The sequence below is a fragment of the Lissotriton vulgaris genome, chromosome 10, assembly GCF_964263255.1.
Source record: "Lissotriton vulgaris chromosome 10, aLisVul1.2, whole genome shotgun sequence".
NCBI classification, from domain to species: Eukaryota; Metazoa; Chordata; class Amphibia; order Caudata; family Salamandridae; genus Lissotriton; species Lissotriton vulgaris.
This window is the reverse complement of record NC_141698.1, coordinates 715,710,357-715,735,930: the sequence shown is the minus strand read 5'-3', so window position 1 is coordinate 715,735,930 and position 25,574 is coordinate 715,710,357. Positions and strand designations below refer to the sequence as shown.

The 25,574-nt window shown below is 50.9% G+C and overlaps 1 protein-coding gene across 1 annotated transcript in view; it reads right to left on the bottom strand.

The window, feature by feature from the left end:
* The window catches only part of KIF5B (kinesin family member 5B), an 862,770-nt gene that overhangs the window by 658,885 nt on the left and 178,311 nt on the right, over positions 1 to 25,574 (bottom strand). Inside the window, exon 3 of the mRNA XM_086941550.1 lies at positions 10,234 to 10,307. Within this exon, the coding sequence (XP_086797676.1) occupies positions 10,234 to 10,307 (74 nt within the window). The remainder of the gene's footprint in view (positions 1 to 10,233; positions 10,308 to 25,574) is intronic.

Sequence of the window (25,574 nt, the reverse complement as noted above, 5' to 3'; positions counted from 1 at the left end):
ATGTGCAAGTAGGCGTCCTTGAGGTCTATCGTGACCATGAAGTCTCCGACCTGCAGTTGCGGTAGCACCTCCTGCAGGGAGGTCATTTTGAATTTCTGTGTTCTTATGAATTTGTTGAGGAACCTCAGGTCTAGGATGGGCCTCATCTTGTCGTCTACCTTTGGTACCAGGAAGTACGTCGAGTAGACTCCCTTGTTCCTTTCCTTGAATGGGACTCGCTCTATGGCCTGCTTTTGCAGAAGTTCCTTTACCTCTTCCTGAAGCCTCGCCAGCTGGTCTCCTGCTGGCGGTCTTCCCCTTGGTTTCCTGCTTGTTGGCCTTTTCTCCAATTCCAGGCAATACCCGAATTGGATGATGTTTAGGATCCATTTGTCTGATGTGATTTCTCTCCATTCCTGGAGGTAAAATTGCAATCTTCCTCCCACTGGTGTCATGTGGTCGTAGGTGTTTTGATTGTCCCGACCCCTTGGTACGTGGTGCCCCCCCGGGTCCTTTCTGTGGCTGGGCACCCAGAGTTCTGTTGAGTCACTTCGAGGAGGGCTGCTGCCCCCCTCTCCTATTCTGGCCACGTCCGTTTCTTCCTCGAAAGGACTGACCTCTTGGTTGGTACTGCCAGGACTGTTTCTGCTGACCTTGCTGTCCCTGTGAGTCTGCCTGGTGCGTTTGCTGGAAAACCTGGTGTGATGTACCTGGTTGGTTTCCACCTCTCCCGCCGGGCCTCCGTGACGGGGTGCCTCTTCTGTTGCCTCTGAACTGCAACGCCCCCATAGACCTTGCCGTCTCATTATCTTTCTTGAGCTGGCTGAGTTTCTCGTCCACAGTTGCCCCGAAGAGCGTGTCGCCGTTGAACGGTGTGTTGAGGATACTGTGTTGCACCTCTGGTTTGAACCCTGAAATCCTGAGCCAGGCGTGTCTCCTTTCCGTGACACCCATCATCATCAGCCTGCTGGCGGTGTCTGCCCCGTCCAGGGCCGTCTTAAGGCAAGAATTTGCCGCATTTTTCCCCTCTTCGACCAACATCTCGGCCTTCTGCCTGGCCTCCTGGGGTAGGTCCTTCACCAAGTGCCCCAGGCCGTCCATGATCTGGTACATGTGCCTGTTTAGAAGAGCGTTGGAGTTAGCCATGCGCCAGTGGGTCGCAGCATTCCGTTCGATCCTTCTGCCCACCAGATCCATCCTCTTGCTCTCCTTATCCGGTGGTGGGCCCGAGGTAGTGGATACGTTGGCCCTCTTCCTAGCCGTGGCCGTGATAATGGAGTCTGCGGAGACCTCGCCTCGAATGTAGGCCGGGTCCTTCGTGGAGTGTTTGTATTTTTTCTCTGTTCTAGGGGTTACCGCCTTGCATGTTGCGGGCTCCTTGAATGCTTCTTGTCCTTGAGCCAAGACGCTCTCGAGCATTGGGAGGAACTGGCTCCTTGTCTGTGTTGGGAGCAAAGTCTCGAGCAGGAAGTCTGCTTTCTGCTTCTCCTCGTCGAGCTTTAACCTAAATGCCGCTGCGGCAGATTGTATCGCCGAATTGTATGCCCCGATGTCGTCAGGCGGCGAGGGCCTCGAGGGGTATGTGTCGACCGCCTCCTCCGGGCTCTCGGTGTCGATATCCAGGTAATCCTCCTCGATGGGGTCAGAGGTGACCGACTCGGCGTCCAACCTACTGCCCTCCTCCTCGTCATAGCCGTAATCCTCGTAGGGATTCTCCTCATCTCCCTGGTCGTCGACCATCTCGGCGGCCGGGCCATGTCCGTCGCCGAGTTCTTCTTCCTCTTCGACCAGATCTAGCACCACGTGCTTGGTCTTGTGTGGAATTGTAAAGGTACTCATCTCAGCGTCGAAATCCTTCTTCCGCTGCAAGATGCTCGCCATCTCGGCCTCCAAACGCCGTCTTTTCTTTTCCCTTTCGGCCGCGTTCTCGGCCTCGGAACGCTCGGCCCCTCTCTTCGTCACCTGGCTCGGCGGCGAGACTCTCGGCGTCGAAGGTTTGGACGTCGAACTTGGTTTCGGGTCCTTGGACGTCGTCAAAGCTTTCGGGTCTTTCTCCCTCGACGCCGATCGGTCCCTTTCGGAGACGATCTTCGGCGCCTTCTGCTGCTCAACAGCCCGGCCCCTTTCGGAGGCGATCTTCGGAGCCTTCTGCTGTTCTACAGCTCTCGGCGCCAGGGACTCCTTCTCTGAGGATCCGCTGGGCCTGTGTGCGGTCGCGGACTGCAGATGTCGCTGCGTCGGCGCCTTCGGGGTCTGGCCCTCGTTTTTTCGAGACTCAGGGTCTCTCGTGCTCTTGTGGGACGTCGAGTCTCCTACCTTATCAGGCGTCTTCTTGGAATCGGTCTCTACGACCGTGTAGCTGTCGTGTTCGGCGGCAGCGTTGTCCTCTTCCTCTGAGGACATCCCCAGGTCGTACAGCGAAGGCGTCGGGGCTTTTCCTCCGAGGGTGGCGTGTGCTACCCTCTGGCTCTTCCTCACACGAAGGGTCTTCGCGGCGAAGACGGAGCAGGCGTTGCAGTCTTCGGTTCTGTGGTCGACCGGTAGGCAAAGGTTGCACACCGGGTGCTGATCTTTCTGCGCGTACTTGTGTCTGCAATTCGGGCAGAACTTGAACGGCGTGTTGTCCATCCTCGAGCGTTTCAGGCTTCCCTGACCGCGTGGACGTCGATGATCGTCGAAGTTCTCGACGTTCTCTCCTCCTTCTCTCTTCGCCAATGGTCTGCGAAGTCTTCCTTGGTCTTCTTCTTTTAATTTCTTCTCGAACTTCTCGCTTTGCAGTACTTTCTCCAAAAATGTCTGGAGCCCAACGGGAACGATCCAGACCCGACCGCGGAAAAAAGAATCTGAAGATGGCGCCCAGGGATGGGAGCTTCCGCAGGAAGCATGCCGACGTCACCGGAAATACACCCAAGGAAGGGTGACGCCGACGCCCACCTGGGCCACAAAAAAAAAAAAAAAAAAGAGAGAAAAGACTACGAATCCGGACCCAACCACAAGACCGCGGAATATGCACAGCATAGTGAATCCAGAAAGATTCACGCTGCAAAACTGAAAGTAAGAGGGACCTGCAGGGAATTCTGGGATACTGTGAAGTTCTGGAAAGTTCTCTTAAAGGCACAGTATCCTATTCTGAGCCACATAATGGCAGCCTATGGGGCTTGTCTGTCCAGGTCTTCCTCTCTATCATTCCAGAGGGGTTTTTGCTTAAGGCAAGTGTTAGACCTGACACCCTTGGAGTGGTTATTCCCCCATCTTTTTGCCTCTGACTCATGTATTTTTGATGCTGTGCTGGATTTCGTTTTTGCTGATTTAGATGCTTGGGACACTCTGCCACTGCTGATCAGTGTCAGAGTGTAAGTGCTCCCTCTGGAAATTGTCATATTGATTGGGTATACCCGATTGGCATATTTGTATCACCATGAAGTACCTAGTAAAGTGCCCTGTGTGTGCCAGGGCTGGTGATGACAGATGCTACTAGTGGGCCTGCAGCGCAGATTGCGCCACCCACATGAGTAGCTCTAAAATGGTGTCTCAGGCCTGCCAGCGCAGGGCCTGTGTGCAGTCAGCGGACTGCCATGTCCGCCTAGCCGGTGTCCCCACTGGCTGGGTCTAACCCTTCCCTGTCTGTGCACATCAGTCACCCCTATGGAAGGCTCAAGGTACCCCCCTGGGCAGGGTGCAGTGTATGGATAAGGTAGAGCATGTACTAGTGCAGGTAACATGCTCTGGTAGTGAGCAGCAGCCATTTTGTGTGCTCACTGCTGTAAGGCTGTCTTGCTCCATAGAGTAACATGGGGGAGGCTGGTCCCATTGGATCCCAGCCTATCTTCCCATAGGAACAAGATGGAACATAAGTGATTGATATCCCTGAACTCAGAATGTAATAACACATCTCTTAGTGAAGGTTGTTTTTAAATCCTGGGGTTGAAAATAGTACTTTTAGAAAGTGGCTGTTCTCTTGTCTAAACCTTTCTGTGTGCCTGGGCCTGTTTGTGGATTGCCTGGCTGGTCTGAGTGGGACAGGGGCTGCAGGGCCCCGGAGGGGGTCGGAGTCAGCCCAGAGGTGAAAGGCAACATCTGTTGCCAGGGAAGGGGGAGGAAGAAGCGCCTGATAGTGCCGGGCTGTGTCTGCCTGACCACCATGCTGGCTCCCTCTCCTGCCGGCCCACTGTCACCTCTGACCCTGAAGCTGACAGGAAAAAGAACACCAGAAACATTCCAGTGCTCAGGGCCCCCTTGCACAAAGACTTCAAAGACTTTTTGGGGTATAAGGGAAGGACCCCTGACTACAGAAGATTAGATTCTAAGATTCTACAATCAAGAGGAACCTCGGCTGGAAGAAGGACTGCTGGAGAACTAAAGGAAGATTGCCTTGTTGTGTGCTCCAAGGGCTGACCTGTTCTGCTGTCTAACTGGAAGCTGAGGAGGAGAAAGAGACTTCGCTGTGTGCTGGGACCCTGCCTGCTTGAAACTGCCAAGACTTGGCTGTGTGCTGTGTCTGCAACTTGAATCTCCAAGGGCCTGAGAAGAGCTGGCCTCCTGTTGGGAACCCAGGGTTAAAGGTTCCTAAAGCTTCGCCAAAAGCAGCTGCCAGATTGTGCTGTGGTGACCTGGGACATGTGGTACTCGACTGGGGAGCGTGAGGAAGGGATCGGTGTGCTCATCGGCACATTCCCAGCGAGGGTCGGAGGCTTGTGGTGCCTCCCCTCGTGAAATCCGCTCCCAAGTGGTTGTGAGGCCGAGAGGGGGGGTCTATTCGTGACCTGCGCCCTCAAAAACCCTTTGCCGCCAAAACACCATAGTGGCCCAGGACAAGGAATACCCCCAGAAGATTGCCGATCGTTGGGGAGCTGAAGCGGCGAAGAACGAAGCCGCCGCGCTCCCATTGGTTGAGGGAGCCGAGCCCCCTCACTAACGCCGCGACGGGATAGGCCCGTGCGGCGCAGCGTCATCAGTGGTGGTGGGCCGTGATTGGCCGAAGGAGCGGAGCGTCATTGCTGGCCTGTCCCGGGAGCCGCACTGCCATTGGCTGACTCCCAGGTGCTGCTGGAGGCTCGCCCCATTTGCCGCAACAGGATTGGTCCCCGCCATCGGGACCGCTTCGAGTGCCGTCGGATCACCGCCGGACCCGGGAAGAAGTGACCCGTCCTCGCCGAGGGAACCGCTAGGGCCTTGGAGACCCCTGGCCTACCGTCCCAGCAGCTGAGCGCCTGCCTACCTCCCCCACCGCTCGTGGGATTGCCGAGAGCGGGCGGGAGAGCAACCAGGACCGGCCGGGGCCAGGAGCGAGTGTGCTCTGCAGGCGCGGGCCGCCTGAAGCCAGAGGGCGTGGGAGGCTGTGCCGGTGGAAGGAAAAGAGTCCAAGGAGTACACGGTGAGGCGCGCTTGCAGCGCTTGGGGTGCAGTTGCTCCCAGGGCTGTTTGGGAAATTATTTGACTACTGGCATTGCTTAGGATGCTCGTTTTAAGAGCTACTTAACCATAAATCAGCAACCATATTTTTGCCGGCTGATTTAAGTGACTTGAGACATTTCTTTTTAATATACGAACTTCCTGAAATTGAGTACCACCTCAAAGATTAACTGCAACCATTAAGCTTAAGTGATACACCTTTCTAAAGAAGTGATTATCGTGTAACTGCTTTATTTACCTTGCTGAAACTAGATAAAGTTATATATTTTTATAAAATATACTTACCTGTGTGGTCTCAGTTTGTGGTGGATCGGGGATTATTGTTGTGTTAAGTGCAAATGTTATCCACATTGCCTCTGTTTAGCCTAGACTGCTCGCGCCATGCTACCTAGAGGGTGAGCAGGGGTTATCTCAGAGGGTTATTCCTTCACCCCGACTAGAAGCAAGGGTCCCTACTTGGTCTAAGGTACTTACCTCTGCCAACTAGAGACCCCCAGATCTAACAGCAAGGAAAATCTGGACAGGCTTTGCTGTATTGTGGATTTTTGGTGGAATTTCTAGTTGAAGTACTGGACAGTGTAGCCTGTTTTTAGGGTGCATTATATGTCTTTAAATTATCTCTTCAGTGTCTGTGCAGTTCTGCATTTTTTCAACACTTTAAGAGATTATTTTTGATTGCTCCGGGGTCCACGCACATGGGCGGGACTATTCACTAGATTATGACTATACACAGAGATCCCCTACTACAGAATAGTTCTTTGCTGTTGTGGGCGTTGTTGTCGAGTCGATCTTTGAATGCTGATTTCTTGTTGGATCGGATCAATTGGTGGTGTTTGCGGGTGGGTCCTTGAAGGAGGTCATGTTAGTGGTTGGGTTTTTTCTCCAGGTTCTCGAGGGTGCGACATAACTTCTTGGATTTCTTAAGGTCATCGTTGAACCAGGTGGCCTTTTTGCTACCTTGTTTGATCTGGTTGTTTTTCAAGGGTGCTAATTCGTCAGCGCTGTGGGTGATCCATTGTGCGAGTTTGGTGGCGGCTTGGTTTGGGTCCGATGAAATGGTAGGAGGGTTTCGGATGAGTGATGTGGTGAGTTGGTCGGTGGTGATTTTGTTCCAGTTTCTTCAAGGAATAGGTTGTGGTGGGTTGTGGGTTGTGGACGCAGCTGTGGTCCGTCCAATGAAGAGCTGAGGTGTGATCGAAGGAGATGTGCTTGCTGGAGGTGAAAATAGGGTCGAGCGTGTGTCCGGCTAAGTGGGTGGGGGTGTCAACAAGTTGTTTGAGTCCGAGATTGGCCAGGTTGTCCAGAAGGGTGGTGGTGTTGCTGTCATTTTTCTTTTCCAGGTGGAAGTTGAGGTCTCCCAGTAGGATGTAGTTCTCGGAAGTGAGGGCATGTGGGCTGATGAAGTCAGTAATGTCTTCGTTGAATTGTGTGCGGGTTCCTGGTGGTCTGTAGATGAGGGTGCCTCGGAGTGTGGTCCTGGGGTCGGTGTGGATCTGGAAGTGAAGGTGTTCGGCGGTTGTCGTCGGAGCTGGTCGTGATGCGGATGGTGTTCTTATGGACGATGGCGATGCCTCCTCCTGTTTGGATGGTGCGGTCTTTTCGGATGATCTTGTAATTGTCCGGGATGGCTATGGCGATGTCGGGTGCTGATGAGGCGTTCATCCATGTTTCAGTAAGGAAGGCGACGTCCTGCGATGTAGAGTCGAGTAGATCCCGGAGTTCAGTGGCGTGTCTGTGCACCGAGCGGGTGTTCAGCAGGATGCAGTTCAGGTGGTTAGTCGGATCTGTGTTTGGGGGAAGTGGATTTGGTGTGGGTTCTGAAGCTGGTGTATTTGCAGGAGTGGCAGGTGAATGGTCCATGGGTGTATCCTGGGGTAGCTGTGCAGCATTGTGGTGTGCGTCCGGGGTTGAGGGCAAGGAGGGAAGCGGCGTCGTACGATAAGCGGTTTGAGAGGGTTTTGCGGGGGGCAGGGGGTCTGGCGCTGGGCGCGGATGGGCGTAGACGGGCTTACCTTTGGCGCACCAATTCATCCCAAACTTCTGGGCAGGGCCCCCTCCAAAAATGGACCATACGCAAATCCAGAGAGGTGTTCAGCAACTTTGGGCTTGTCAGTAGAAGGTAGCTTGAGTCCTATGGCATAGTGAGCACTGGACCCACGTCTGGGCACACACTTTGCACAGAGAAAGATAGGTTGGAATGCAACCCCTGGCAATCGCCAATAGTTAAACGTAACCTCTTGTGTGATTAATAGAACACCTTAAGTGGCCAGGAGTATGCCCAGACATTGATCTCTGTGCAACTGTAACCAAGCTACAACTTACTCAAGAGTCCCAATCAGGCTGAAACCTGTCTTGGGTTGCTTGTGTTCTGGTTCAGGGAGGACCTAGCTTGGAAGTTCAGGCTGGACTGGTCATACTGAAGCAGGATCACAACTAATTTGCATGTGGCTAGGTCTAATCTGAAATGGCATGGTGGGCTAAAGAACAATAGTTTGGAATGCTCCCGTGAGCAATTGCCAGTTGTAAGTCTTTTGCTAGCATTCCTTCCTTTTTTGTGTGGGTGACGCATCTGTTTAACATAGCCTTATTTTTTCTTAGTAACCATTGTGTGACAAATTAACCATTGTGTGACAAATTATCTCTCCATTCTCTTCTCCCAACAATTTGTATTCTCCTTGTTTTAATATCTGGTGGTTGTCCAGTAGATGTTGGGGCATTAGCGGTCTTCCTATGCATGGAAGCTATGATGAAATCTGTTGGGGTGTTTTATATGGTTTTACAGAGTCTTCTGATTTATCTGCATTTTTTCTCCACCCTGGGTAGGACAGCTTCTGAAGAGGCAAGTCCTTCCCAAGTTTTTCCCTGGTCTAGCATGCTTGGCAAAACAGCCAGGCATTTATTATTTTTCTGTGCAGAAAGTAAGTTTTTGAGATGGATGATTTTGTTCGTTCTTCTTTTAATTGCGATCTGTGTCATCTGCTCTTTTAATGACTGAGATCATCTGGAGGCAAGGGTCTTGAGGAGTAAGAGTCAATGCCCTTTTTTGGCGACTATGTGTCCAGAGCTTGCCACCACTCTTCTGTGGTCTCCGATGTGTCATGCACACCATGCTTATACGGTTCCTACTCTTCATACAAGAGGTCCTGCTCTTCCTCTTGTTGCTCGGTACTGCTCAGTACTGCTAGTGGTTCTAACTCTACCTGTTTGTCTTCCAGAGTCCTACTCTCGGGTTTCAGAGGGGTTCTCAACCCTAAATGGTTTAACCAAACTCCTTTCTACTTCAGCAGAGCTGTCATTTGGGCTCAAGTATACATTTCTTCTTATCAACCTCAAAAGTCAGTTATTAGATATCAAGCATTGAAGGTTTTTTTTTTTTTTTTGGGGCTGAAGTCTCTTTTCCTTCTCACTCTTTTTCCTTCCTCCGACGCTATCACAGAGTCAGGTCCGACGTCTGGATGTTTGTCCCCAAAAGCGTCTTTTATCTGTGGGGCTCTTTCATCTTTATAGTTCCTTTTTTCCTTACCATCAGTTTTGTGTCGAAGGTGCTTGAGAACTTTAAGTTCAATGGTTTGGACTTGATCCCACTGTGACCCTGAGGCACTGCTGACCAGCATTTATCTTCCGTTTCGGATCTAGGTCTTTTTCAGCACCTCTTCTTTCTCTAGGTCGAAGTAGGTCTTCATAATGTTTTCCCCCCCACCCTCCTTTCACTGCCTCACTGTATCCCAGCGCTGCTTCTTCGCTCAACAGTACAATATCCTTCAGAAACCCTGTTTGGGCTAGGACTGCATTATGACATAATGAACCCACCTCTCCTCCCTTACAATACGTATGCTAGGGAGGGTAGCTACTGATTATAAATCTTGTTTTGTGCTTCTGAGCATATTTCTGGTGGCAAGTGAGGCAAAATATGACAGGGGTATTTTTCACATATCATAAAAGCTCCCCCTGCACCCCCAACCAGTGTGGTCGAAGCCCACGTGAAAGGCCTGAATTTTCAGTCTCTCTGCGTTTTTTCGGTTTCCCTTGATGTCCTCTGGAACCAACCATTAGATGGTGAAATAATGCACAGCTTCTTATGCACAAATGGTTACTTCTTTCACAAGCAATGCCAATTATTGCCCCTGTACATATTTTGTATTTAAACATGAAAAAGAAAACAGTACACAAAGAGTCCAATAACAAAATTGGGATAAGTGTCTACAACCCAAAAAGATAGGAGGTAGAAATATCAATTGATTCAGGTGATATGGCTCGAGATAAAGGAGCACATGAAAATGAAACAAATAGAACATTTGCTTGGGCTCAAATAGAGCTGTACTTTGATATACAAAACTAACAAAATCTTGGACATTCAGGTTCATATGAAAGCCATGAAGGCATGTGATACAGTTTCGAGCTGAAGAGTAAAGTACGACATGTTTACTCAACTTCAGAAGGCTGTAGAAATGACCTGTGGTACATTTCTTTTCTAAAAGGAGAACTCCTTATGTTTTGCCCGATTGGAATTTTTTTTATTTAATGCTGGTTATAATCATTAACAATATTCTGTAGAAAGTAACCGGCTTCAGTAAATAAATACCTCAGCAGAACAATATAACTGTGTGTTACAACGGGCTCGAACACTAGAAAAGGGAAAAGACAATAGTGAGAGAGTGTTCTGCTTCCTTTAGCAAACAACTTCTATGCACAAAATAATGTTTTAGTCTAGAACCTGAACTAGTACAGCAACTTTAAAGACTTTACTACAGGGTTATTAGAATTAATATAACATTTAAATGTTATGAGGGGAAACTGGCAAGAATACAAATGACTGCAAAAACTGAGAAAATTAAGATTTACCTCCATAGTATGAGTTTTTCCAGAGGATGTTTGTCCATACGCAAATATTGTACCATTGTACCCCTCAAGCACATCTACAAAAAAAAAGTACAAATATTAGTACTGAACCAACATGTGTAACAATAAAAAATGATTCTCCCGAGTACACGCGCACCTATCCAGTATGATTCCACACACATCAAATCACCAAATACACCATTACTACTTCATCTATCCACATTAACTTGCAGCTTAGCATAACAAGTATCCAACTTGTCAAAAATCCGAAAAGCTATACGTTTCAGATCCCCATGCACTTCATGAATCCATCAAGCTTGGACATTCAGCAGAGAATAGTATGTGTAAACATTGGAAGGAATGGGAGAGTACATTCAGAGAGTCATTAAATAAAAAGCTTCAGGACACTTAGTTGTCTCGAAACAGAACAGGGCAACTCTCAACTAAACGGGAACCAAGTGGCTGAAACTGAAGCCATTCATGCAGAACAATGCCCAAATTCCCAGGCAGCAGATTCCCATAAAGTTGTAGTCTTAGAGGGGCTTCACAGATTTTCCTAGGTCACAAATAAATGTTCACCAGAAGTGTGCCAACAGAATCAATTGGCACTTTTTAAACAAGAAAATCACTTCTCATGATACCCTTTCCTGCCCTATGGCACTGACCCTCTGCGTGGGATGTTTTGCTACTGCAGCGAGCCCATAACTTTGCATAGCTATTTTGGTACCTCATGATGCTTCAAATTAGGAGACCCTCCAAATAAAGTGTATTTAGTTGCAGTTCTCCAAATGCTTTGGCCATTTGCTTCAGATTCTTTTATTCTATGCAGGGCACAATGCATCACCGCTATTGAAAAGGGCACTTATGAAAGGGCATAATCATGGCATAGGCCTGAATTTCAAACTACTCTGCTCACAGCAAGTTCTCTTGCAGTGATTTTCCTGCATTCAATGAAGCTCTGGCAGTCTATGAATAACTCCACTAATCTGCAATCACAGAAAACTTGGTTCGTCCTGTGAGAAACAATTCTATCATCAGTTTTATCACCTTCAAACCATATTTGCTGCTTTGGGCTGAGAACCAGCTTATTGTAAAACCATAGTAAGACTAACTTTTTCTGCAATCTACCATCAGATATTTTTTTTCATAATTAACATCAAGAAGAGCTACCTATATTTCTTCTCTAGCCTCCGTATTAAGAACATATGAGGTGCGTGGCTTGGCAGTCAAATACGGCGGACGTGTGAGCATGCAGCTCCGTGCCAGCCCATCATTAATCCTGCCTAAGCAAGCCTGCGCTTTGACTATCGCAGCACTGAGACCACCCGCCTGGTGCAGCAGGAGCCGCAGCACAAACAAGCATTTACAATGCAATGGTTTCGCCTTTGGAAAAGTTAGAGCTATTGGCATTTTAAATGACAAAATTTGTATTTATGTGTTGGTTTTGAAAACAGATAAATAAATGGTATTGTCATTTACCTTGCCATTAGCTTAATCTCTCGCAAATGTGAGACCTATTGTACCCTACGGACGAGCTCAGCAGACAGTAATTACTCACGAACAAATATCATGCAATGAAGACGAGGGACACTTCAAAATATCAGAAATTACAGCCATTTGAGCAACAAGAAACTCCAAGAAGCTATGCATGATTGTGTGACTTATGGGATACATCCAGTAGTTATACTGTTAATAATTGCGGGTGCACAAGTTGTTTGTTTCATTTATTAGGACTACGGTCCGCTTCGGAGGTTGTGGGTTATCCTCTCACTTGTTGCACCATGGATAATATTCAGTTGTTCAGATTTACGTGAACCCTAGAGGCGCCAATACTTGCCACACTACTGCTAACCCAGTGACTAGTATCTTATCTCAGAATAGAACCCGTTTCTTGCTCTGTTGAATGTCATAGTCGGAATCGATGGTAAACTCATCCTCAGAACTGGATCTGTTAGTACAATTGCCCAGTTTTTGTTCACTATGGACCTGATCTTACGTTCATTTTCACATAAGTCAAAACAAAACCCCAGTAAAACCTATGGCTATATCACCGAAGCTTTTGAAAATGTGTGCTTGCTCAGTCTTGTTCACTGCAAAGTGTGGCCTGCACTCACATGAATGTTGTACTGTTTGATCTGGGAGAGTATGCTACTTTGAGTGAGAGGGTATAATGGTACCCTGTGCAGCTCAGTAAAATGGTGCTGGTCATTTTAGGCCTATGACACCTTGCCTGTGATGGCCACATTGATGCATGATAGCTGCCAAATGTTTAACGTTACGTTTAGTTGAGCCACCCACTATGCAAACCCCTCCCCTATCAAATAGTTAATCTCTTTGGCTTCAAATGGAGCATATACGCCAAACATCTGACTTCGGCCTTCTTGGAGTCTCAACAGGTTAAAAGGTATTTTGATAACTTGGGTGGTGGGGGTGTACTTAAGCACTTAAAATAACACTCACTTATTACGTGCGAGTGACATGTGTTATGGAACGCACTTTGAATTTGGGGCATACCTCCGAAGTGCCCCCCAGGTCATGTGTGAAACCATCAACCAGTCCAGCTTTTAGGCCAACTTCATGCTGGGATGTTTATTAGAGCACCATTAGGAAACTGCATATCCCAGAATGCAACGTGTCCTTAGCTAAAAACCTAGGACGTCTGAAAGAGTAGCCCATATCATGGGGGGCACGCCGACCCCGGAGTGGTGTCCGGCGCATCACTCAACGTTCCCCGGTGAGCTCCTCGCCGCAGGGTCGAGGGAAGCGTCACTGTCGGGTGTGTTGATCGGTCCGGAGCCACGGCCCCCTCCCTCCGTCACGCGCAGCTCCCCGCCCACTGACAGCCGTGATGGCGGCGGAAGAGTGCAAGAGCCGCGCAGGCACTAACAGCTCCTGAGGTGAGGAGGGGGTCCCGGAGGGAGGGTCAGGGATGCCGGCGGATGTGTAGCGCCCTGGGCCGGCACTGGGGGGTACAGGACACAGCATTACTACACCCTCCTGCCCGCGAGCAGGGGTGGACGACTGTGGCCGGTCTAACGGTTCCTATCTCCTGACAGGAAGAAGAACGTGCACTCCGGGAAGCTATGGTTGGGAGGACGAGATTGACTGGGGGACGAGAGTGTCTACCGGCCCCAACAATAAAGGTGCTATAGGTGGCGCGTGCTTAGAGGGTGCCGGCGGCCCCCATACAGCGTGAAACAGAGAAGCCAGCGAGGAGCAAGTCAGACTCGAGTGCTAAGCGACGAGGGTGTGAGTAAGAGAAGAGGGGGAGCGCAGGGATGTAAATAATGGGGACGCTAGAAGGATTTACAGGTAGCGAGAGACCGCATGAGGAAGGCAGCCGGAATGGGAAAGGTGTGAGTAATGATGGCTCTTACTCCAAAACAGTAACAGGGACCTGGGTGAGAAACAACCCAAGGACTGAGTGGTAGCAAAGGGGCGCAGCTGTATGGGAATGAACCAAGCAGGGAAAGGATGAGGTAGTGACAGGTGAGATGGCAGAGAAAGAAAGGGATCAGACAAATAAGGAAGAGAAACGAGGGGAAAGAAGAGCGACACACATCTCCTAGAAAGACAGCCAATTTAAAGATGGTTCAGCTGACAATACCAGAGGCTAAGAGTGGCTCTGAAAGAGAGAAACTGCTAGAGAATACCCGAGATCTACATCGCTCGGAGGCGCTTTAATGAAGTACTGCACTATACGAGTTCACAAAAAGAACAACAGTGTCATTGACAAAGCATCCGTGACAGCCGGAGACAAGGGCATTGTCAACGCAAGTGAGATTTCTAATACACATGACCGCTGACCCACAGAACGTGGAGAATTGTAATATTACACGCGTACACTGATAGGGACGCTACGATAAAGTATGAGTGACGACTACATAGAAAGATGATGTTGAACTCTTTTCAGCATAGACGAGACCCTGCCACGCAGCACTAAAGAAAATCACACCTGCTGAGCGATTTGGTACAGCCCTCCAGTCTAACCAATCAATTGCCAAGAGCATTCCTGCACAACTCATTGAAGATGACACTTTCGCATAACGTAGGAAGATACCTTTGAGTGAGGTTAAGAGAGACGGGCACTATAAAAACATGAAGACAAACTGCAGTTGAGCCTGTCTATGGGCACTACTCAGACTTTTATGTGAGCTTGAGGGAGGACTGTATACAGAGAGTACAGTAAAAAACAAGTATGAAGCGCTAAATAAATGTTTGCATTGAGTGCATAGTGTAACAAGTCAGGTCCCGGCCGGCAGACAATCACAGCGCGGCCCGGGGAATGAAGTCACGGACGTGTTCCGGGCCGGCAGCCAATCACAGCGCGGCCCGGGGAATGACGTCACGGGGGTGTCCCGGGCCGGCAGCCAATCACAGCGTGGCCTGGGACACACGGCAACAAGGGGCGGGACTTAAAAAAGACACAGAAACGCCCCCAATCGCGTTCCGACTGGGAAATAGTGACTGACAGCCAATCTCTTCCAATGGCTAGCCTCCATTTATGGAGCTAGCCAATGGAAGACAGAGGCGGGACGAAGCCCCATACTGTAGGACATAAGTTTTTGCCCTGGGCGGAGCACTGCTTTCGCAGTGCTACGGCCAGGGCGAAACCTAAACAAGCATTTACAATGCAACGGTTTCGCCTTTGGAAAAGTTAGAGCTATTGGCATTGTAAATGACAACATTTGTATTTATGTGTTGGTTTTGAAAACAGATAAATAAATGGCATTGTCATTTACATTGCCAATAGCTTAATCTCTCGCAAATGTGAGACCTATTGTACCCTACGGACGAGCTCAGCAGACAGCAATTACTACCACACACACACACACTCAGAGCCAGCCACACACACACCCAGAGCCAGCCACACACACACCCAGAGCCAGCCACACACACACCCAGAGCCAGCCACACACACACACCCAGAGCCAGCCACACACACACACCCAGAGCCAGCCACACACACACACCCAGAGCCACACACACACTCAGCAGAAACTTCTCATTAACCTATTGCATGCTGTGTGTGTAATTTCAACGGGCATAATTATTAGATAAATATGGCCAGTTGTTTTTTGGGGGGTAGTGGTGGGCTAGGTTTCAAAATATCACAGACAATTCAGATAATGACTCCTTGATCTTCAGAGAAGTTGAGCGAAGGTAAGTCACCAACCATTCTCAATGAAGGTACCTTCTAGGTTTCATCACAAGCAGTAAATATGAAGGAGAATGAAGCTTCAGGAATGTTGTCCTTTTCTTACAAAACCTCAGCTCTTCCTCCAACACCTTTAAATGTTCTTTATACTCACAGTTCTACTAAAGTAGGATTTTGGGTTACTCAGTTAAAGTATTTCAAAGAGAGATAGAAATAGGCAATAGGTCTTTAAAAAAATCCCTAAATGGATACCTTGTTGGGGCTAATAGGACATAATGCATCTCCGAGTTTTCAGTAGCAAACAGATGAAGGCTCAGAGTGGCCTTACCTAACCGGCGTGTCAGCATATCTACATAAAGTAAATTAAAATACAATAAATCTAAATGCAACTCACATAATCGGTCAATATCCTGTAATTTGACTTGGATACAGTACTCTTGGCCTGAAAAAATTACTGTTTCATGTCGAAAGCTAGCAAAAAAACAAAAAGAGTGAATGTGTGCCTCCATTTGCTCCAGTTATCAAGCTCCCGGTAAAATAAGTGGGGGACGCCGTCCACCCGCGTGGTACCCGACTCGAGCCCTGATGTTCACCCACTCCCGAACCCTCACAGCTAGACCCCTTTACAGTGGCTGCAGATGGAAGTGCCCTGCAAGGGCGTTGACCTCTGCAGCCTGCTCTTTCACCCTGAGCTAGAGGCCTCTGACTCCAGATCGTGACCAGCCAGGTCAAAAGGTCAGCAAAAGAAACAGGGATGTAAAGCACGTATCTCTCTGCAGGGCCTTGGGTGAAACAGAAGCCTGTCGACAGGAGTGTGGCAGCACGAGACAGGAAAGCCGCCCGAGGTGTGCCCCAGACCGGAGGGGGAGGGTCACTCGTTCCCTGCTACGTCGAGTATGAGAGAAACTGAAGAGGGACACCTGCCCAGTGGAGCTCCCGCTTCTCGATGTATGTGGGAAGAATCGGGCTTCACTCTGATTCAAACCCTGTTTCTGCCTTTCCACCACCCCCGTCCCGCCACTTGCAGCCGCACGGCTGGCCCTCCACCTGCGAAAAGGAGGGAGCTCGGGCATCAGGTGCTAAAGAGGCCCAACTTTGGAGAACATAGAGCAAAGACCCACCAGCACATCTTTGAATTGTAAACATGTTCCTTTAACAGTGACGTGCCATGGGACTCCCAAGTTGGATGTATGACGTTACAACGCATACTTTCACAACGCACATCATTACAACGCAACTTTTACAACGCAGGATCCTTTACAACGCATGACATTACATAGCAGATGCCATTACAACGCAAGCCATTACAACGTAAGTATAGATATTTTTTTTTTTAATGTAATTAATAAATATTTACTTATTTTTTAATTAATTAATTTTTTGTGTACTTTTTTTAATTAATATTGAAATAACTTAAAGTAATTTATTTTAATTATATAAAGTACTATTTTAAAAACAAAACCCTTAAAATACCCCTGTACCCCATAACTCAAACCTAGCCCTGAACCCTAAAAATACCCCTGTACCCCATAACCCAAACCTAGCCCTGAACCCTAAAAATACCCCTGTACCCCATAACCCAAACCTAGCCCTGACCCCTAAAAATACCCCTGAACCCCATAACCCAAACCTAGCCCTAAACCCTAAAAATACCCCTGTACCCCATAACCCAAACCTAACCCTAAAAATACCCCTGTACCCCATAACCCAAACCTAGCCCTAAACCCTAAAAATACCCCTGTACCCCATAGCCCAAACCTAGCCCTAAACCCTAAAAATACCCCTGTACCCCATAACCCAAACCTAGCCCTGAACCCTAAAAATACCCCTGTATCCCATAACTTAAACCTAGCCCTGACCCCTATAAATACCCCTGTATCCCATAACCCAAACCTAGCCCTGAACCCTAAAAATACCCCTGTATCCCATAACCCAAACCTAGCCCTGAACCCTAAAAATACCCCTATACCCCATAAACCAAACCTAGCCCTGAATCCTAAAAATACCCCTATACCCCATAAACCAAACCTAGCCCTGAACCCTAAAAATACCCCTGTATCCCATAACCCAAACCTAGCCCTGAACCCTAAAAAATACCCCTATATCCCATAACCCAAACCTAGCCCTAAACCCTAAAAATACACAAACACCCCAAAACATATACCTCAGTACCCCAAAACATATACTCCTATACTCATACTTATTTTTAAAATTTCTTAATATATTTTATTTATTTAAAAAAAATACATTATATATTTTTTTTATTTTTATTTTAATTAAATAAATTAAATAATGTTAAGAATTAAATAAAAGAAAAAATAAAATGATATACTTGCGTTGTAATGGCATGCGTTGTAATAGCATCTGCTAAGTAATGTCATGCGTTGTAATGGATCCTGCGTTGTAAAAGTTGCGTTGTAATGGTAGTGCGTTGTAAAAGTTGCGTTGTAATGGCTGTTTCCCCCCAAGTTACATCCTCACCCCCCGTCACTAAATACACTAAGCAACAAAGCAGTTTGCAGGCCCTGGGCTGTTCCCCCTTCTCTATGGTTCCTGAGCCTCTTGAGAAAAAGTAACAAGCACTGGCGTTGCCAATAGGTCTCGCAGTAGGAAAGTTGGAGCTATTACAATTGCAAATAACAATGCCTTTTATTTTTGTTTTCATTTTAAAAACATAAAGGACTTTGTCATTTACAAAACCAATAGCTCCAACTTTCCTACTGCGGGACCTATTGTGCACTGCACAGTGTGGGTGAAAGTGGCGTTGCGTGGGTGCGAGTGGCGTTGCGTGGGTGCGAGTGGCCTTGCGTGGGTGCGAGTGGCCTTGCGTGGGTGCGAGTGGCCTTGCGTGGGTGCGAGTGGCCTTGCGTGGGTGCGAGTGGCCTTGCGTGGGTGCGAGTGGCCTTGCGTGGGTGCGAGTGGCCTTGCGTGGGTGCGAGTGGCCTTGCGTGGGTGCGAGTGGCCTTGCGTGGGTGCGAGTGGCCTTGCGTGGGTGCGAGTGGCCTTGCGTGGGTGCGAGTGGCCTTGCGTGGGTGCGAGTGGCCTTGCGTGGGTGCGAGTGGCCTTGCGTGGGTGCGAGTGGCCTTGCGTGGGTGCGAGTGGCCTTGCGTGGGTGCGAGTGGCCTTGCGTGGGTGCGAGTGGCCGTGCGTGGGTGCGAGTGGCCGTGCGTGGGTGCGAGTGGCCGTGCGTGGGTGCGAGTGGCCGTGCGTGGGTGCGAGTGGCCGTGCGTGGGTGCGAGTGGCCGTGCGTGGGTGCGAGTGGCCTTGCGTGGGTGCGAGTGGCCTTGCGTGGGTGCGAGTGGCCTTGCGTGGGTGCGAGCGGCCTTGCGTGGGTGCGAGCGGCCTTGCGTGTGCGAGCGGCCTTGCGTGTGCGAGCGGCCTTGCGTGTGCGAGCGGCCTTGCGTGTGCGAGCGGCCTTGCGTGGGTGCGAGCGGCCTTGCGTGGGTGCGAGCGGCCTTGCGTGGGTGCGAGCGGCCTTGCGTGGGTGCGAGCGGCCTTGCGTGGGTGCGAGTGGCCTTGCGTGGGTGCGAGTGGCCTTGCGTGGGTGCGAGTGGCCTTGCGTGGGTGCGAGTGGCCTTGCGTGGGTGCGAGTGGCCTTGCGTGGGTGCGAGTGGCCTTGCGTGGGTGCGAGTGGCCTTGCGTGGGTGCGAGTGGCCTTGCGTGGGTGCGAGTGGCCTTGCGTGGGTGCGAGTGGCCTTGCGTGTGCGAGCGGCTTTGCGTGTGCGAGCGGCTTTGCGTGTGCGAGCGGCCTTGCGTGTGCGAGCGGCCTTGCGTGGGTGCAAGCGGCCTTGCGTGGGTGCAAGCGGCCTTGCGTGGGTGCAAGCGGCCTTGCGTGGGTGCGAGCGGCCTTGCGTGGGTGCGAGTGGCCTTGCGTGGGTGCGAGTGGCCGTGCGTGGGTGCGAGTGGCCGTGCGTGGGTGCGAGTGGCCGTGCGTGGGTGCGAGTGGCCGTGCGTGGGTGCGAGTGGCCGTGCGTGGGTGCGAGTGGCCGTGCGTGGGTGCGAGTGGCCTTGCGTGGGTGCGAGTGGCCTTGCGTGGGTGCGAGTGGCCTTGCGTGGGTGCGAGTGGCCTTGCGTGGGTGCGAGTGGCCTTGCGTGGGTGCGAGTGGCCTTGCGTGGGTGCGAGTGGCCTTGCGTGGGTGCGAGTGGCCTTGCGTGGGTGCGAGTGGCCTTGCGTGGGTGCGAGTGGCCTTGCGTGGGTGCGAGTGGCCTTGCGTGGGTGCGAGTGGCCTTGCGTGGGTGCGAGTGGCCTTGCGTGGGTGCGAGTGGCCGTGCGTGGGTGCGAGTGGCCGTGCGTGGGTGCGAGTGGCCGTGCGTGGGTGCGAGTGGCCGTGCGTGGGTGCGAGTGGCCGTGCGTGGGTGCGAGTGGCCGTGCGTGGGTGCGAGTGGCCGTGCGTGGGTGCGAGTGGCCGTGCGTGGGTGCGAGTGGCCGTGCGTGGGTGCGAGTGGCCGTGCGTGGGTGCGAGTGGCCGTGCGTGGGTGCGAGTGGCCTTGCGTGGGTGCGAGTGGCGTTGCGTGGGTGCGAGTGGCCTTGCGTGGGTGCGAGTGGCCTTGCGTGGGTGCGAGTGGCCTTGCGTGGGTGCGAGTGGCCTTGCGTGGGTGCGAGTGGCCTTGCGTGGGTGCGAGTGTCCTTGCGTGGGTGCGAGTGGCCTTGCGTGGGTGCGAGTGGCCTTGCGTGGGTGCGAGTGGCCTTGCGTGGGTGCGAGTGGCCTTGCGTGGGTGCGAGTGGCCTTGCGTGGGTGCGAGTGGCCTTGCGTGGGTGCGAGTGGCCTTGCGTGGGTGCGAGTGGCCTTGCGTGGGTGCGAGTGGCCTTGCGTGGGTGCGAGCGGCCTTGCGTGGGTGCGAGCGGCCTTGCGTGGGTGCGAGCGGCCTTGCGTGGGTGCGAGCGGCCTTGCGTGTGCGAGCGGCCTTGCGTGGGTGCGAGCGGCCTTGCGTGGGTGCGAGCGGCCTTGCGTGGGTGCGAGCGGCCTTGCGTGGGTGCGAGCGGCCTTGCGTGGGTGCGAGTGGCCTTGCGTGGGTGCGAGTGGCCGTGGGTGGGTGCGAGTGGCGTTGCGTGGGTGCGAGTGGCCGTGCGTGGGTGCGAGTGGCCGTGCGTGGGTGCGAGTGGCCGTGCGTGGGTGCGAGTGGCCGTGCGTGGGTGCGAGTGGCCGTGCGTGGGTGCGAGTGGCCGTGCGTGGGTGCGAGTGGCGTTGCGTGGGTGCGAGTGGCGTTGCGTGGGTGCGAGTGGCGTTGCGTGTGCGAGTGGCGTTGCGTGTGCGAGTGGCGTTGCGTGTGCGAGCGGCGTTGCGTGTGCGAGCGGCGTTGCGTGTGCGAGCGGCGTTGCGTGGGTGAGCGGCGTTGCGTGGATGAGCGGCGTTGCGTGGGTGAGTGGCGTTGCGTGGGTGAGTGGCGTTGCGTGGATGAGTGGCGTTGCGTGGATGAGTGGCGTTGCGTGGATGAGTGGCGTTGCGTGGATGAGTGGGGTTGCGTGGGTGAGTGGTGTTGCTTGGGTGAGTGTGGCATTGCGTGGGTGATAGTGGGCTTGCGTGGGTGTGAGTGGCGTTGCATGACTGAAAGTGGTGCTGTGTGGGTGAAAGTGGCACTGCGTGGGTGTGAGTGGCTTTGAGTGAGTGGCGTTGCGTGGGTGAGTGTGGTGTTGCGTGGATGATAGTGGGCTTGCGTGGGTGTGAGTGGCGTTGCGTGTCTGTAAGTGTTGCTGTGTGGGTGAAAGTGGCACAGAGCCTTTGATGTGGCCTGGCGCAGGAGAAATGCTGCTGCTGCTGCTAAATAAATATAAAAAGTGTTTAGAGACTCACGGCTGCCGAGAGTAACAAGGCAGTGCTGGGAGGGGGGCTGCACACCAACTGAAGTGCTCTGGTTGCACGGCCTGCGGCCGGCCGTGTGAAGTATTAAGCCTTTGAAGTACACAGGCATGCTGTGACGGAGGTGTGAGAGGTCTGGCAGGGAACAGATGGCCTGGCTGTGAAGCAGGGGGCGGGGCAGCGCTGGGGAAGCCTGTGGGAGGGTGATTGATGCCTTTGATGTGGGGAGGGAGGAGAGCCTTTTGCGAGCCTGCAGGAGAAATGCTGCCGATGGGCGTGCATGTTTAATCACGTGATTCACGTGAACTTAAAGAAAACCGCGGCTGAAAGCCCGTGGTTTGAAGTGGATTTTGCCGACTTGAATTCTCCCCATTTCCCATTCCTGCGAAATGGTAAAGGCGAGACCTAAAAACCCCTTGTCCCTGGTCAGACTAATCCATTCTTAACTCCCACACATTTCAGAAACGTGTAATTGTCCTATTGTGAGACAGCATGTAGTGACGTCATTTCTGCCTCTATGCCCAATTGGCACCATATCCTCTCTCTAAAGTCACTTTTTATGGTCTTAATGTTTAATCGTTTTCCACTAAACTCCCTTACAAATCAATCACCTGCCCTGCTGCCCTTCTCTACCCCATTTAACAACAAAAGACAGACTGGCTTATTTTGGTGTATCCCGGAGAGGTCTTTTGAAAGGCCAAAACATTATATTCCACCGACTCCTCCGCAGTCCCACAGAACCATAATATGCAAAGGTCTTTTTTTAAATTCCAGATATCCCTACAGGCAGGACTATTCTCAGGACAAAGGCCAGGTTGGTATCTGTGCTGGCTCAACCAGGAGGCGCATCTATCACTTGAAACTGGTTCTTTGTCCTCCGAGTCCACATTCACAAACACATGGTTCACTGATCAGATGTCCGGGTGCATTGGCCTAAAGACACCACCTGTTCTTAGGGTAAAATTACCGGGTTATCCATAACAGGTCTTCGGCGTGTTCTTGGGGCAAAAAACTGCACGTGAGGAGGGAGGTGATCGGACAGAAGAAATAGGAGGGCTTTATTCGCGAAGATTTCTCTAGGAGTGGCTGTGTTTTATTCTGGTCTTAGTTGTACATTGGACCTAAACAACAAGGCCTGATTCACAAAGCATTAACTCTCAGGTCTAAGTGTGACCTACACTCGAATTTCAAATGGCGAGCCCTGTATGCTCACAGGCCTTATTCAAACACTTTTCTAGCAAGTTTTAGATACTGGTCTAGAGATGGACAAAAAGTAGCCTTGCTGCTATGTAAATGTATAGGCATTTATATAGCGCACTACTTACCCGGAGGGTCCCAAGGCGCTTCGACCGCTGCGAAACCCTTCCTGGCTTCCCTGAGAGATGGTCCCTTAATGGGTATCTCCAGGGTGAGACCAGGCATCCCCGGCGGTCTGGTGGGGCCGTTAGTGAAGATGAGGCAAGCTAATGCCCAGAGTTGCCGAGTGTGATCGCTGATCAGAGTGGGCACCGAGGCGAGAGAATTATCGAGTCCGCTGACCCTGGTCCAGAAACCTGCCGCGCCGGGAATCGAACCCTGGTCCCGGGCCATCCTCTGCTCTCGGGTCTGCCGCCTCTAACCAGTGAGCCACACTACTTAAGATGAACCCTCTCATGCCCAGGCTGGTTGCTTTGTTCCTTCCACTTAGAGGTGCAGCCTCATAGGGCAGGGAATAGGTGGTAAATGCTGCAGCAGACTAGGGCAGTGTAGATTCAGTTTTAGCTGATACAAGTAAGGGATCCCTTGACATTAGTTTAGCCTTTTTTTTTAAGTTCAGAAATGTTTTTATTGAAACAATAGAGGTGTCATCATACAATACAAAATATTAAATTTCTGTCAGTACACTACAAGTCCATCTCAAAAAAATTACACCGATCGGACCGATTAGTAGGCAAAGTAAAACAATATACATTAGTTTAGTATTGTAACTTTTGTAGTCTATAATTTACTACCTGCTTTTGAAAGGAACTGTTTCAAAGATCACACAGAATGTGTAGAACCTTATGCTGTCCATGAACAGCCAGATATGTAAAGTATTCATCCACTTTGGGGGTATTTTGGTAATAGTGACAGATAATAAATACTTGTATATTGTGACCTAATTACACTGTATTCATTTTATGACTCATGAAAGGGGGAAGAATGTGTGGCTCTTGCTGACCCCGTGACCTTGGACTCACACTGATTTCTGTAGTTGATGCAGGTGGCCACTGAAGTCATCAGACACCTGGCCACATCCAACTGTGGATGCTCATGGCCAACCCTTTAAACCATACCAAAGGCCGCCCAATCCTCCTGTCACCATTCATGCCCATGGCTGATTGGTGCTCCATAAGGATGGCCAGTGGTGACCGGGCGAGATGAGCAGTTCAAGGGAAAGACTCTAGGACCCATGTCTGAAAGGGGACAGATTGTGGAAGCTGCCTCCCAGTATGCCCTCTGCCCTTCAATTGTGAGCAGAGGGCAAAGCCCCCAGTAGCCTGCAGCCTTGTACTAGGGTTTCTCCCAAGACACTATCTCATTTCTGGCAGCTGGCCTGTGACCGACCTATGCCACGGTCTTCACGCTTGGGTTTCACTTTTCACCGAGCCAAAACACAGATTCAGGTGTGGGAGCCGTGTGAGTATGCTAAAATGGGAGCCCATATGGGGCTAGTGAAGCCTGTGGTTGGGAGGGTACAGGACGGGCGATGGACCCAGAAATGTGGGTCCTGGTGCACAAAAAGTCTTTGCATTTGCAAGTCAAGCGAACGCAGAACAATCTCCAATGCACAAAAGTGCCTAATTGCATGTCAGCATTGCAGTGCGTGTTGTAGTCGAGCTGGCGGTGGCCATCTGCAATGTGGAAGCTTAGCTGTCAAGTTGCCAGCTCACATTCTGCGTGCGCAAGCTGCAGGCGTCAGCAGGAGCAGGCAGCGGCCTTATTGTCTCTTCTACTGAATGCTTTTCCCAGGGTACAGTTCACAATGAGGCTCTTATGTGGCATCGAGACCCTTGTAAAAGATGATTGCCTGCGCATCGTACTTAAACACAGAACCCGCGCACAACCTTTTGTCCATCAGGGCCACCGTTGGGCGGGAAAGAGAACTTTCAATGCATGTGTAACACGAAGTCTCGCGGTGCATTCAAGGGGATAGTAAGTAACCTGTACAACGTCTACTGAGTAACAAAGTCACGTAGCAAAGATGTCGTGGGCACATGCTGCAAGAAAAGAAACTGCTCCTTTGACTACTGCTGTGGTAGTAAACAGACAGTATCAGGGTTCAAAAGGCCCTTTATGGCTCTCGGCCCGGGTGCCACTGCACCTGCTGCACCAATGGTAGCAACGCCCATGTGAACAATCCGTCCATAAAACGGCCTGAAGTCTGAAGATATAAGGGTCTGTGTACCTTGTAACTGTTCTGTAAAGCTGTCTGTAAAGTGTCCCGAAGACAGAGACGCAGTATACAGTTTAACCTGCCTGTAAAGTGCTTTGAAGTCTAAGAACAAACTGCGCATGTCTGTAAAACACTGAGATCTGAGGACAGTAAGTTCGGTTTGAGGTATGATGTGTTCGGAAGCGCTAAGAAGGCTGATGTATTGGGTAATATGTTTGCAAAGCACCATGAAGTACAAGGCTAGACAGTGGTGTCCTCTGTGTAAGCAGTCTGCAGAGCCTTCGGAGGACAGAGGCGCTATAGAGTATGCAACCTGTCTATAAAGCGCATTGAGGTTTGAGGGCAAATGGTGCTATATGTGGAGCATGTCTGTAAAGCGCTGCAAGGACTGATGTGCTTAATATGTTTAGAATTATAAAGCACCGTGAGGTACGAGGTTAGACAGTACTGTACTCTGTTAGCGGTCTCTAAAGTGTTCCGAGGACAGAGGCGCGATATAGTGTGCAACCGGTCTGTAAAGCGCCTTGTGTGCAAACGGTGCTGTTTTATGTGTATCTTGTCTGCAAAAGCACTGTGAGGTCTTAAGACTGAAAGTGCTGCATGACGTAAGTCCTCGTTCTGTAAGTCATGTGAGGACAGCGGCGCTATATAATTTTCTAAGCGCTGTGAAGTCTGTAATTCCATATAATAAACAAGCACCTCGGGCACACGGACAGCGGGAGGGGGGGCGGGAACGGACAGCGGGAAGGGGGGCGGGAACGGGGACACGAACAGCGGGAGGGGGGGGCAGGAACGAGAGGGCACACGGAAAGCACTCACCTGGACCTGGACTTCCTCCGGCGGCGGTCGGCCGCGGAATGACCGAAATAAACATGGCCGAACAAAAAAATAAACCCCGCCCACTGCCGCACTGACGTCCTAAAAGGGGCCGGATGAGAAAAATTCTCAGGAACGCCCACGAGTTGCCTCGCAG